The sequence below is a fragment of the Hemicordylus capensis genome, chromosome 2, assembly GCF_027244095.1.
Source record: "Hemicordylus capensis ecotype Gifberg chromosome 2, rHemCap1.1.pri, whole genome shotgun sequence".
Classification (NCBI taxonomy): domain Eukaryota; kingdom Metazoa; phylum Chordata; class Lepidosauria; order Squamata; family Cordylidae; genus Hemicordylus; species Hemicordylus capensis.
Genome location: NC_069658.1, coordinates 32,863,573 through 32,877,981, shown reverse-complemented (window position 1 = coordinate 32,877,981; position 14,409 = coordinate 32,863,573). Strand labels below are relative to the sequence as shown.

Below are 14,409 nucleotides of genomic sequence, written 5' to 3'. Positions count from 1 at the left end.
CTATTATGAATTTTAATCACTGAAAAACCATTCATAACATACCTTATTATTTTTAAGATCTGGTTTTAACACACTTAGGCCAGGAAATTGAGTTAAGCTTGAACTTCTGTCCTTAAATCACCTGGCTGGGCCTAAGTATTGCAGATGATATGGTCCCGTATGAGCTGCCAAATGATGTAGGCATAAGGAAGTGAGTTAAGAACAGAATTGATTGGTAAACTACTGTTGGCTTTTGGGGGAAAGCCAGCCCAGAACTATTGGCTACTTGCTGTGGCATGTAACTCTATAACGGCATTTTGTTTTTTTAAAAAGCATACGTTTAGCAATGGAAATTTAGAAATGTGCTTAAAAGGTACATAAAAACAAAGATGTAGGCAGCTGAGTTAAGTTATACCATTGAACAAACTGTCCCAAAGACTAATACCACAATATATAAAAAATAATCCATATTTATGAAGTGTATGTATAGGATGGAAAACAGAAGCTGGCCTATGTAACTCTCTCTGGAGAGGGTTGCCAGTAATTTCTTACAGTTATTAGAATCTCATCAGCCTGTTTCAGTCTTGCTGTATGGCCCAACCAGATCCATAACCTGGACTGTGAAAACCACACACCACTATTAGATTAATGGAGCCTTTGTGTTGTGTTCAAAAGGAACTCGGTGGCAATGATCTGGAAACGCTAATTTAAATGTCAATCATCTTAACAGGACGATCCTGGGCAGAAGTGTGGAGTGCAATGCACTTTTGAGGCTGTTGGATTTTGCCACGGGGAAAATGCAGGTTCAGATCCCTACTTGGTCATGAAACTCACTAGAGGGACTGTGGTACATACTGCCTATCCTATTGGATGGCATTGCTATGAGAAAACATAAACACAAGAAAGTACTTTGTGCACTGTAATCAGAAAAAAGGGCTACAATCCTGCACACAGTTAAGCTGCTTAAATCCTGTTGACTTCAGTGGGTCAGATGCAGAAGCCTGACTGTGTGAAGAATTGCAACCCAAGATGGGAGAACACGTTTACTTGTGAAAAAGTATACAAATTATTAAGCATTGTTAGGGCTGTTACATCACTTTACAAAATCTTAATCAGTTAAACATATGGATATAAATGATCAGTCCATTAAGTGTGCAAACGAGTAAAGCAATACATTTGATGGAAAACACATACTTTGTTTTCAGACAATGTGCTGTATTTACCTGAATCCATGTTTTGCCCCCAAGTTTTTTTTTTAATATTAGAAATCAGGATGTTGTTCTGAATTCAGAGTCCTGTTCCTTTTGATACAGGTATAACCTGTATCTAACCTCTACTTTTTAAGTGGGTCTTAAATTCAGAATTGTCTTTGATTTGGGTAAATATTGTATGCACAGGTCACAGATGGCACCACCTTAAAGAATGGTGTGTGCACACGTGCGCATGCCTTTTTTATGCCATCTGCAATTAGTTTAATCCCCTGCTAACTGAGCAAAGAGGCACCTTTTAAAAGTGATGGTTCTCTTATATTTAGCATTCGGAGAGCAACTGGCTCTATACATCCCCAGCACAGCATCCCTCCAGTGGCTGTTGCTGATGTCTATCATGCTTCCTTTTAAAACTGCGAGCCCTTTGGGTTCAGGGGAGCTATTTTATGTATTTATTTTTATTTCTCTGTATAAACTGCTTTGGGAACTTTTGCTGAAAAGCAGTATATAAATATTCGTCATTTTCATATACTCATATATATATTTAATTGTTTACATTTATTTTAAAAAGCATTTTGCTGATTACCTGAAGGCACCTTTTAAGGCACACACATTTAATCAGGTAAATGTTCTGTCTTTAAGAATAATGAACAAAATCCTCCATAGTTTTGGGCTTCTGCTTTGGAAACCTCCAAATCTAAGATCAGACCTTCAGTCTGTAGGCCTCCTACACGGATTCCTACATGGAATCCTTCACGGAAAGCAATTATTCTGTGCAGAAATTTTGCTGGGAAGCTCAGAGGGTCACTCCGTCCGATGCCAGGCAGCTGCAAGCACAGGGTCTTATGTAGATGTAGAGGAGCTCTTACCCCTGGACGAAATCTACAGCCTCCACAGCTCCTGGGGGACCCCAATAATCCTCTTTAGTCTGTCCAGGGTGGTCTGGTCGCCTAGCAGAGCATGATGATGCTTAATTTGCAGGGGAGCCTCTAAAGGCCTTTAGGTTCAGGCTCCCAAGTTACCTAGGTGCGCTTCTATGTACACACACGTGTAGGTTCTTCTTCACACGTGACAATCAATCGATCGGCACGCAGGCCTGTTCCCTCCGACCCGGAAGCCTAAGGCCGCACGGGAAGGTGCGGATCGAGTTCCAGGTAGGCGTTGAAGATCGGGCGCGGGGGTGGGGGGGGGGCAAGGGAAGCCCGGCCAGACTCGGAGGCAGGCAATCCCCGAGCGGAACCAGGCTCGCCTTTGTACACACACACTGGGCCATTCATTGCGGCGGGGAACTGACACTTACGAGTTGCTGAAAAGCCGGTTGATCGATGTCACTCTGCAAGGCGAAGTCGCTGAGGACTTTCCAGGGCGGCTGGTAACTCTGCACCTCCACCGGGTTCGCCTGCAAGCCCCCGTCGTGTCTCTCCGGACTAGCCGCCACCATCGGAGTGCCCGTCATGCCCTGGATGTTCTGCAAACAAGGCGGCGCAGGCTGTGAATGGCCTCGCTGGGGAAACCGCGATGGTCCCGCAGCGCCCAGGGTCAATAAGCTCCTTTCCGGGCTTATCAAACGCCCGACTGTATTGACTCTGCTAATCTGCCTTTTTCGTGGCGCATTCTTGCGAGCGCTTTCCTTTCATGCCCTTTGCCCAGCGGATCGGGGCTGGGAGTGGATCTCAGACACACACACCGCCCGATTCTAGGCTGCACACTTACCTGGGAGAAAGCCCCATTGAACTCGATGGGACTTACTTCTGAGTAAAGAGGCCAAGGGCTGCACTATTCTTGCCGTCTACTCCCTGCGCTCCGTGAGTAGTGAAATACCTCTCACTGCACTCAGTGGGACTTTGATCCTCTACACACTTACTTGGGGGGTAAGCCCCCCCCCCACTCAATTGGACTTACTTCTGAGTAGAGGTGCTTAGGATTGCACTGTACTTAAGATCTACTAGGAAGCTGGTCCCACTATCTCAGTAGGACTAGGGCCCCGATCCTTTGCACACTTACTTGGGCGCAAGCCCCTTTGTCCTTAGCTGGACTTACTTCCGAGTAAACATAGCTAAGCTCTGGCTACAGATTCCATCGATCAAAGTCGAGGTACACAGGGTGTCAGTCATAAACCTTGTTCCTCAAACCAGCGGATTCGATTCCATGGATTTCAATAGGCCACATCCAGTTTAGGTCATGATTCCGTATTGTGGATAGAGTTGATTCGGCTGAATTCAGATTTCCCTTGCATCTCTGGGATTTCCTCCCGATACGTTGAACTGGAAATGAGACCCGCTGGCATCAATGGAATTTACTTCCAAGCAAATTTGTTTGGGATCGTGTGTCAAATCAGCTTAACGAAAGCCAAGGGTTTCAGTTTAACCGGGCTGCGGGTGGAGTTGTCTCCCAGTTTCCTGGTAACCACTCTTTACTTTGCAATAAGAAGTTTAAAAAAAATGTTTTAGGGTTTGTTTTTGTTTTTTAAGGATATGGTGTCCAAAATAACTCCCAAGTCTGTGCAGTTAGCTGACTTTAAATTATGGTTTATTAGATGCCACCCTACTAAGATACATGTTTTAATATTCTGATTAGGCAAGTAGGCAGCCTCAAGAAAAATAAATGTAAATAGTCCCTTTTCTTTCCCCAATTTAGGTTCAAGTAAGGCAACAATTCTTTATGAAGGTCCAAATGGGATGGACGTAGGAGGAAAGAAGCGATTGTTGGGGGGGGGGGCAGTGTTGCCCTGGAAGGGATTGGGACCACAATGTGAAGAGCTCAAATCGAAGTAATGGTTGATTGATTACAAAATGCGGTACCTCTCTCGACCCCCTTGGATTTAAAACCAATGGCAACCCTAAACACATGTACAACCCGATCCTAATTATCTGTACTAGTGAGTAAGCCCCACTCTGATCACTGGCCCCTATTCCCTAGTGTTTATCGGTGGATGGACTGCACCCTTGGATGCATTTTCTGTTAAAAGCTGTGAGGGGCTGAGTCAATAGGCTTAGGCACGCATGGTTGCATAAGGTCGGTCTACTTGGAAGATTGCATAGGATCAGCCAATGATGAGCCTTGATTCCGAGCAACCATAGAGGATCTGGCTAGAAGACTTTCAAATCCAGAGAAAAGGGTAGTGGCCAGTCGACCAACAGCCCAAGCCTATAGATGTCTACTCAGATGTAAACACTATTGAGTTCCATGGAACTTACTCCCAAGAAAGTGCACACAGGTTTGTAGCTTTTGTTCCACGGAGCAATGCAAAGGGGATTTTGTCATGGCCTTAAGGCTACAGTCTCTGGCACACTAGGGAATAGATCCATTGAACACAGAGGGATTTACTTCCGAGTAAACATGCACAGGATTCTGGTGCAAGTCCAGTTGGCTTCAAAGGCTCATCCAGACTAAACAGGAATTAATCTAAAGGGCTACTTATATTCAATCAGGACTTCCCTCGTGTAGTTTAGTCAGCAAGTCAGCATAATTGCTACTAGTATATACTTATTTGCGATTTCTACCGCATTGGTTTAAAATGTCGCCAGCCTCCCATTCCTTCCACATATATGGAAAACTCCAATTGATTTCAGTGAACTCCGGATTCAGGAAAGAGTGGGGTGTGTGTGTGGTGTTGTTTTTAAGGTCCCCTCTTTCTCCCTACTCTCTCTTACCGTGCAGACAAAAATATATATCTTAAGGATCACACGCATTAATGAACCAAAACTCACCAAAAGGTGGTTCTTGAATAGTCCCATCCTCTTCAGTGGAATTACCCCGGAATAGTTTATAAATTGAAACTCCAAAGAGCTAAAATACTATCATTTCGGGCTGCTGTTAATGTTGGATTCTCTGCTCCCCATATAACCTCTTATTTGGCTGGGGGAGCAGGGGAATTGAAATTGTTTATTTAGAGTGGAACTTACTCAACAGTCTACCAATTCCCGCCCCCCTCATCCAGAAACACCCCTATACCGTCATTTCCCTCTCTGTGGAGGGATAGTCATTTCTTGGCAAGGGAGCTGTGCTTTGAATAGCTGCATCACAGACAGATATCCAACAGGTGAAACTTGTGCCCACAGAGCTGTTAAAAGCAAAGGAAATGATAACTTTCGCTCTCTGAATGGGACTGATAACAGCTCAGTCTATTGAGCTCTAGTATTCTTTACATTCCTTCTTTCCAGCCAGATGCCCATTTAAAACTTTCGCAACCTCCACCCGGAATCTCCAGAGGCCTTCCAGCCCCGAACTGCAACGCCAAGGCAAGCGACCCACCCACGACCCCAAGCCAAGAGAGCGCGACATTAGCCCCTAAAAGGAAAGCCCTATTGGACGGAGCGCTTGTTCGCGAACGAGCGCCCCCTAAAGGCCCGGAGGAGGCATCGGCAGCCACTTACAGTCTTGTCGTTGGGTTGCTGTTGCTGCAGCTGCTTCATCATGATGCTCCTTTTTTTGTCCTTGCAGCGCTTGTTCTGAAACCAGACCCGGATGACCCTGGGGCTGAGGCCAGTCATTTCCACCAGTTGCTCCTTCATGAGGGCGTCGGGCCTGGGGTTGGCGGCGTAGCAGGTCCTCAAGGTGTGGAGCTGCTTTTCGTTGAGGACGGTCCGGACTCGGGTGGTCTTTTCCGGCTGTTTATGGACGTGCGGCCTGAGAGCCGGCTGCCTGGCAGAGATAGGTTCTGCTATAAGGGAAGGGGAGGGGAAGGGGAGGAAGGAACAGGAGCCCTGTAAGTGGCCGGGGAGGGCGAGAAGGCAGGCTCCCCCCCTCCCCCCAACTTTCTGGGGACTAACTCGGCAGCCATCGATCGCCAAGACACCTCGAGCTCCGCAGCACCTTCCCTCGGGTGAAAACGGCACGCAGTCTCTGAACGCATCTATGGGGTCATTTCCCTTCTGGCCTTAGTCTCCCAGGCATTTTAAGGCATTAGCTGCCAGTGCCAAATTTTAGTGATCGCTGATCCTGATCATCATCATCATCATCATCATCATCATCATCTCTGTAAACCTCCTTGTAATTTTTAAATTTCATTTAAAAGGCGCTATGAAAACTTCATAAATAAATCTCTCTCTCCTTTGCTTCTGATCCCTGCTCAAAGCCTATCTTTTCTTTTAGTGCTTATTCCGCTAAATCCTCATTGCCTCCTGTAACCAAACTTCCAGTAGCATAACTCTATTTGCACAGTTTGTGTTCTCTCTCTCGCTCTCTAATGTTTTTCCTATTGCCTGTTTTAGATTGTAAGCTCCTCGGGGACGGGAACCTATTCATGTTCGTCTCTGTAACTCTGGAAGGCCCGCCCAGGTCCCCTGGAAGGCAATAGGTCCACTGATGGTTATAATAAGGATGGTGACGATGTTTAGGGTAACAAAAGATTACTGGGGGGGGGGGTGGCAAAATTAACCAGATAGGTTTTTGCTAAGGAGGATAATCCACAATCGTCCGCTCGATGGGGGCTTTGCCCACAGACTTTCGCAGGCAGCAAAATGTACCTGCGGAGACCGATCCTGGCCCAGGGAACCTTGTCCCTTGGTCTCTGTCCCTACCCCAGCCCCACACACACCGGGTTGCAGATACTCTATAAGCATTTGTGAAGTTCCCCATCATTATATTGAACTACTCCCCCCACCACACACACCGCTCCAGACCCAACAAACCGTATCCTCAAGGGTGCATAGCGGAAGCTTATTAATAATAATTATTATTTATTCGATTTCTATACCGCCCTTCCAAAAATGGCTCAGGGCAGTTTACACAGAGAAATAATAAATAAATAAGCTTGAGGGGATGTCTTCACATGCTCAGGGGGGATGTCTTCAATCCCCCACACTTATTTTCTTCTCCCACCCCGCAAATGCCTTTCCTCTCCCCAGGAAAAAAAAATTAAGGAAATATTCCTCAAGCTTTCCCTCGACCACCCCGCTACCACCACAGCATTCAGTGCTGCCTACTCAGCACTGGATCGCTGCGATCCTAACCCTGCTCATGTGGGAAGTGCGTTGGAATGAAAACAAACCCGTCGGACTGATTTCCATGTCAACGCGTTAGGATGGATTGCAGGATCCCACAGGAGCACCTGTTTAGGTGTCCAGAGGAATCACTTAAGGAACACAGGAAGGGGGGGGCGTTGCTACCACCTCTCTCCCGGAATGGCACCACTGCCTAAGAATGTCAAAGCTGGAAAGGGATCGAATGAGATCTCGCCCTTTCTTGGGCCATCACGACCCTCAGTCCCGGTTAGGGTAGACAATGCAAAGGCAATTCTTCTGCCAACAAGCTTAATTTCCCGGCAGTAAACTGCCCCTCCCCCCATATTGTTTATCTACAGCTGTACGCGCTGTTAGCACCTTCCCATCCCACCCACCCCATCTCTTTCCCCTCTACACCCCTCCTCCTCCTCTCGTAACCCCGATCAGTAAAAGCCTTTTAAAAATGTGAGAGAATGGGATTTTACATAGCATTGTCCCACTGGGAACAGATGCGTTTTTAAGATTCAGATGTAGAGGGAAGTTATGGAGAACGTGGGTTGGGCTGAATGGCAGCCCTTTGAAAATACCCTCGCCAAAGTATGCGGTGCTGAAAACTCGGGTATAAAAATAACAGCGGACGTTTTCTCTGTCTGTCTCTCTAGCGACGACCTTATTTGAAAAGATCGGTGAAAGGCCGACCCCAGAACGCGCTGTTTGCAAGGAAGGCTGCGACCCCGAGGCTGCAATCTTCTGACACTTACTTGGAAGTAAGAGCCATTGAACAAAATGGACTTACATCCGAGTAAACCTGCCTCGGATTGAGATACGTGCTGCTTATCTGGAAGACAATTCACTTTGGGGCTTATTATTTCCAAATAAATGTGTCCAGAAAGAGAGATAATTAGCATGCGATCCTGACAACGTGGAAGTCAGTACCATTGAAATTAATGGAATTTAGGGCTGGATTAATCTGTTTAGGACACGGTATGGGATTACTAAAACTAGGAGGACTACCACTGGTGCGAACCCACACCCCATCCTAATCAGATTTAAAAAGGTAAAGTGTGTCAAGTCGATTTCGACTGCTGGCGTCCAAAGAGCCCTGTGGTTTTCTTTGGTAGAATACAAGAGGGGTTTACCATTGCCTCTTCCCGTGCAGTATGTCTTTCAGCATCTTCTTATATCACTGCTGCCCGATATAGTAGCAGCGATTCGAACTCCCAACCTTCTGCTTGTTAGTCAAGCATTTCCTCGCTGTGCCCCAATCAGATTTATCCAGACGTAAATTTCATTAATTTCAATGGTACCGACTTCCAAATTAAGATTGCACTCCAATTATTCCCTCCACCCTCAATTCTGGGGCGGGGATAATCTGGTGACACATTGGAGCTCAGTCCATACCTTCCTCCTTTTTTCCTCAGTGCCCCCACCAACACGTTTATGGCATCAGATTAGGCAATCGGTTTCATCTGGTATAGAAGGAAAGAAAATCCAAACGTATTTGGCATTTTACAGTGCGATCCTAAGCATGTCTCCTCGAAAGTTAGTCCCCTGCTAACTGAGCAAAGAGGCACCTTTTTAAAGTGGTGATTCTCTTTATTTAGCAGGGTGGAGAGCAACTGGCCCAATCCACCCCCAGCTCAGCATCCCTCCAGTGGCTTTTGCTAGTGTCTATCTTATGTTTCTTTTTTAGATTGTGAGCCCTTTGGGGACAGGGAGTCATTTTATTTATTTATATGTAAACCGCTCTGGGAACTTTTGAAAAGTGGCATATAAATAATTTGGAAGTAAGTCATTCTGGGTTCAATGGGGCTTACGCCCAGGAAAGCATACATAGGATTGCAGCCTCAGATTTTCAGACAAACTGAACATACTAAGTGCTCAGCCCTATTCATTCTCCTAAAAGGGAGCATGGAAGAAAATCCCATTGAAATCAATGGGACTGGCTTCCAAGTAACTGTGGTTAAGGGTCCGGGGATTCTCAATTCCTTCATTAAAAAGCAATCCAGGACTATCCTGGATTAAGTGGTTTGGGCGTCTCACTCCTTCTGAACTAGCAAGGTAGATGGAGAGAGGAAAGGAATGGAACGACCTACAAGTTAAAGGCCCCTGACTTGAGGATTCTGCAAGCCAGCTTTGTTTTGTTTACCTTCGCAGGATGGGAAAATAAATTAGGTCCCTTTCTTGGTGGGAAGTTGTTATCTGGAGCAGGGAGTCTAAAATGGTCCAGCCAAAAATGGAGGTGGGTGGGAGAAAGTAGACCCTGAAGTTAGTATCTGAAATTCTCCCCCAAATCACAGAAAGATTTGGGCAAAGAAGGCAGAATCCCTTTCAAGGCCAATTATTGAAGATTAGCTTGTTGATAGTTTTAAATTAAAGCTTGAAGGGCTCGCCTGTAGCCTGTAGTTATTAGTCACTATCTTTTCGGAAACTGGTGTGCCCCCACCACATTGCATTCAAAATAGGCCAGATTTAGAAGAACATAACATAAATTGATGGAATAGGCCAGGCCAGGCCTGGTGTATTCAGGAGAGGGGAACAATCTTGCTAGACTCCCCGCCTTTTCTTTCCTGTTTTCCACACAGAAATGTACAGAGGAAATATCCTGGGTTACTGACAGCAGGAACCTACATATATTTACTCAGAAGAAAAGCCACTCACTAGTGCCCAGGTAAAGTGTACATAAGATTACAGCCTTAAAAGTACTTACATTTGAATGCATACATATAAGTAATATACATGTTTGTCAAAGTATGCATATGTATAAATTATATGTCTTAGATGCAATGCAAAATAGTTGGGAGTCAAATAGTTGGGAGTTTCTCTACCCTCTCTCTTTCTACCTGCATGCTAGATGTTATCACATACATAATTATCCCTGAACATTAGCATATAGCATTAGCTATACTGTATATACACACAGTGTGTGAATGTGTCTGTTTATATTAAGCCACCAGCTATATTTAAATACATTTCTTCTCCTTGGTTCAGCCGATCAAGAGATTGAGTATCTTTACCTTTCAATGTCCTTTGGACTAGGGCAGACTTTTATTCAATCAATTCATGTTTTCCATTGATCAACAGGAGGCTTGCCTCCTAAATACCTATCAGTTCAGGTATCCCTCTCTTACCTGGTCCACAAGACAGTTCATGTGGATGTTTTTTTTTTTGATAGACCCTCCAGCCTAAACATCTGTACTCAGAAGTAAGTCACACACAGAGTTCCATGGAACTTATTTTCACAGAAGGAGCTTAGGGCCCCAGCCTTGAATGGTTCCCTCCCCCGTGGAATGGGTTATTCAACTTCAACTCAAAATTCTTGGTTGATACACTTATGTCACATCTAAACACATACATCCCGGCTATAATTCCATGCACTCTTGGTTGGAAGTAAATTCCATTGACAGGTTTAGTTCTTTTAAGTTAACATGGACAGGGCAGGACTGCAGGGAAGATTAAGATCTTAACATTTTAAACAATTTAAAGATCTTTTAGGGCTGTAGAAGTATCTCCGGTGGATTTGAAATCCATAGAACCAGCTGCAATTTAAGTTAGAGGGCACAATCCCAGCCTCCATGACTGAAATCTTATACTTACTTGCTTGGGACACAGCCACCTTGAACCAAGTAGAATTTCCTTTGGGATGAACATGCATAGGACATGGCGCATGTCCCATTGATTTCCATTAAAGTTGAACTACAGCCTACATATACGTCCTATCTATGCTTACCCCCAAGCACTGCTGTGAGAATAGGGTTCACAAGGTCCAAGGAAGGATGCCTAGAACTGCAGCCTGAGTTCTAGCGACATATACCTCGATCAAAGCTAGCTAACTCTTTGGGCGTCTTCTCTAAAGGGTGCGTGGGGGGGCGGGGGGCGGGGTGGATTAAGGCCAAGTCCTATTTCCTACCCCCTTGATTTCCAGGCAAGGATGGAAATGTCCTTAACTCTGACCGTGCCCTTTTCCAGCCCCCTCCTACTCGAAAGAAAGCTCTCGAGCTCAACCTGATAAGGATAATCACAATATGCATGGGGGAGGTGTGCGCGCCTCTCCTTGCTATTCTTTTGCTCTGCTCAGGCCGGGAATTTCCCCTCTCTTGCCCAGCTTCTCTCTCTCTCTTTTCTCTTGCTTTCTACAAAAATCCAACTTGGGTGCCGACAGAAAAAGGAGCCCAGCGCTGGACACACTACAAGGACGTCTAGTTAGGTACGACGATACGCCAGCTGGCATGATCAACCTCAAAATTTGGGGTGGGGGGGGCAAGTAAATGCGGCATGATGGGACAGAGGCCCAGAGCCCTCTAGAGCCTCTACCTCGGGGGCCGGGAAGTACCTGCCATCTGCAGCGGCCTGGCGGGGTGCAGGGGGCTGAGGGGGTCCCCAGCGCCAAGGCTGGCTCTTTCCACCACGTCGTGGTCCGCCCGGCAGAAGAGGCCGTCTTCTCGCAGCGCGAACTCGTCCCCCGGGATGAGCTGGCGGCTGCAGGCCACGCAGCGAAAGCACTCGATGTGGTAGACCTTGGAGCGGGCCCGCATCACGAAGTCGTTCTTGCTGAAGCCGATGTTGCACTTGGCGCACTTGATGCCGTATAACCTGAGCCGGGCCCCGCCGGGGAAGGGGAAAGAAACAGCGGAGAGGGAGGGAGAGAGAAAGAGAGAGAGAGAGATTCGCTTCGCTTCGAGTCCAGCCATTCTTTCGCCCCGCGTCGCCAGCCCAACTCGCCCTCCAGTTCAACGCTCCGGACGGCGCCCTCCTTCTCCCCGCGAGTTAAACGCCCCTTTTGAAAAGCTCGACGAGCGAGAGGGACCAGCGGGGAGCCGAGGACTGCTGCCAGCAGCGCTCAGGTCGGCTTCTGGGGGATGGCGCAGCAGCTGGCACCCTCAGACCAGGGAGGGAGGTGGGTGGTGTTGGGTGTTTGCTGGAAGCAGCAACAAAGGCCCAAGCATGCATTTTTGGAAGGTGGGGGGGAATCTTGAGCGGGGGGGGGAGAGTTATTTTGCGGGGCGGGACTAGATAAGGAAAAGTAACCTGAAGACAAACAAGCAATAGACGGCTCTAAACGATGGAAACCAGGCAGAGGTGCACCTGGGTAATTTTGGAGCCTGGATCTAAAGGCCTTTGGCGCCCTGCCCCCCTGGAAATTAAGCATCCTCATGCTCCGCAGGGAGACCAGACCACAACACCCAGGGCAGACCAAAGAGGAGTCGCCCCCCCCCAAAAAGGCTGTAGAGCTCTATACTTCAGCCCCGAAGTCCAGGAGTAAGAGCACCTGGACCAGGACCTTAGGCAACTGTTTCCTAAACTCAGTTGTTACAACCTTGTGTGTGCCCGCACATCCTATCCAACACATGGTTGGATAGGAGGACAAAGAATGACAGCCAATCACAAGCAGAAAACTAGATTTCACGTTTTGCCATGTTCTTAAAAGATCTCGAATTGAGCACCATGCCTTGAAGTAAGTCTCACCGACTCACTGGGCCTCCCTCCCTGATGAATAAGTTTGAATGGGCTACCGGCCAGTAAGTCATCTTCTGTGTGTTGCCATACCAGAGGCTCAAAGGTAAAGTCAAATCACCCAAGGAGAGATGGACAACTTCCTTTTTTATACAGTGAAAAGGGAACTTCCGGAGCATCCTGCCACTGGAGAACCTAATCCTGGATTGTTTTATTTACTGTTGCTGGCTGAACTCTATTCCCAGAATTCCCATCTTGCCTACCTCTCTGGCTCACACCCTGAAGCAGATCCTAACGCCCAAGGCTCTGGTTCAAAAGGCTTTTACTCGGGAGTAAGCCCATCGATGTTCTGGAGTAAACGGGTTGCGGATCATGGCCACAAAGATCTCCACTAGCCTTGCATCATCCTAGGCAAGATGGCTCGGCCTGTCTTGATTTCCATAGCTTTCAGCCCAATTCTATGTATGTTTACTCGAGTGCAAGGGAGAAGAATGCCTAGGATTTCAGCTGTTTAGGTCGAGGTCAAAATACTCTTGGAGAAACCAACACGGGTTGCTAATTAGATGACGTTGGGAAAAATGCTTTAACTGTACTGCTTCGGGAGCTGTTGTCCTCTGTCTGTCCCCTCCCCCCACCTTTTTGAGAAAATATCCGGTTTTAGGTGCCACTTACACCTGACTTGTCTAGAGTAGCCCTACTGAAATCAAAGGGATTGCTCCAGAACACACGCGTTGTGCAATGCAAGGCTTTCGCAATAGCTGCATAATTCTGAATGTATAAGGAAAAGCGCCACCAGTCTAGAATCCTTAATGGCAAACCAACCACTGAAAAGTTTACGCAGACCTAGATGCATACATTCGAGGTCTCCTGTCGGTTTAATATGAACTATATTAAACCTCTCACTGGGATGGGAAATGTGTTTCCTCTGCTTTGATAGGGTTCCCTGTTTCGACTCATACTGCAGAGTAGGGCACATGGAAGTTACAAACACGCGCGTTATTTATGCACAGTCGCCTCCTTCTTAAAAATGAACGGGACGGAGGATAGACAGAGCATAAATTTACACTTTAAAGTGCAAATATACCCGCTTTTTTCTTCATATCTCATGCCAAACAACCAAACAACCGTAAAACTCCTCTGTCCTCGGCTTTGTAACGACTAGCGAACACATCAATCCGAATTGTATTCGTTTAGACCACTAGGGCTTCAATCCTAGGCACACTTACTTGGCAGTAAACTCAGTTAACTTCGAGGAAACGGACGTGAACGAAATCCCATTGAAATTAGGGGTCCATCTCTGCAAGGAAGGCTGCGATCCTAAGGACACTTACTGAAACGGAAACAAGCTCCGTTGAAAATCCATAGGGTTTACTTCAGGTAAGTAGATCGGGGCAGGCAGGTGGGTCTAAAGTTGCCTTCCTAAGCAAGTTTACTCGCACACATATCTGACGGAGGTGGTCTGTCTGGGTGGGATTTACTTCCAAGTAAACATGGTTGGATTTGGAATACTCAAAATCAACACAAAGATTAGCCGGAGGGCAGTGTGTCCTAAACCTGGCCTTTAAGGTACTTGGAAACAAAGGGGAGAATTTCCCACCCGCGTCCCTCAAAAGCGATATTCGCGGTGTTCTTCAGTGATTCGCTGGATCTGGAAGATCAGCCTGGCTAAGAAATCCTGCCTTCTGCCTGTCTTTAAATTGGACAAAGGCAGGCTGCAAGCACCAAAAATCTCGTCCCAGTCCCGATCCGTTTCCAGACTTCCCGAAGCCCTTTTCTCCAGAAGACTCCTTTAACCATAGATAAATACAAGGAGCCTTCCTCGC

At 46.7% G+C, this 14,409-nt stretch overlaps 1 protein-coding gene across 5 annotated transcripts in view; it reads right to left on the bottom strand.

Moving 5' to 3' along the window:
• Window positions 1–14,409, bottom strand: part of ISL1 (ISL LIM homeobox 1) — a 29,419-nt gene that overhangs the window by 11,028 nt on the left and 3,982 nt on the right. For 2 of the 5 annotated variants that reach the window (XM_053287795.1, XM_053287793.1), the window contains exons 3-5: window positions 11,466–11,725; window positions 5,564–5,850; window positions 2,488–2,655 (exon numbers count right to left, since the gene is read on the bottom strand). In XM_053287795.1, the coding sequence (XP_053143770.1) occupies window positions 2,488–2,655; window positions 5,564–5,850; window positions 11,466–11,725 (715 nt within the window). Of the gene's footprint in view, window positions 1–2,487; window positions 2,656–3,191; window positions 3,452–5,563; window positions 5,851–11,465; window positions 11,726–14,409 lie in introns of those variants that run through there. The other 3 variants (XR_008314436.1, XM_053287794.1, XM_053287796.1) reach the window with 3 other exon arrangements.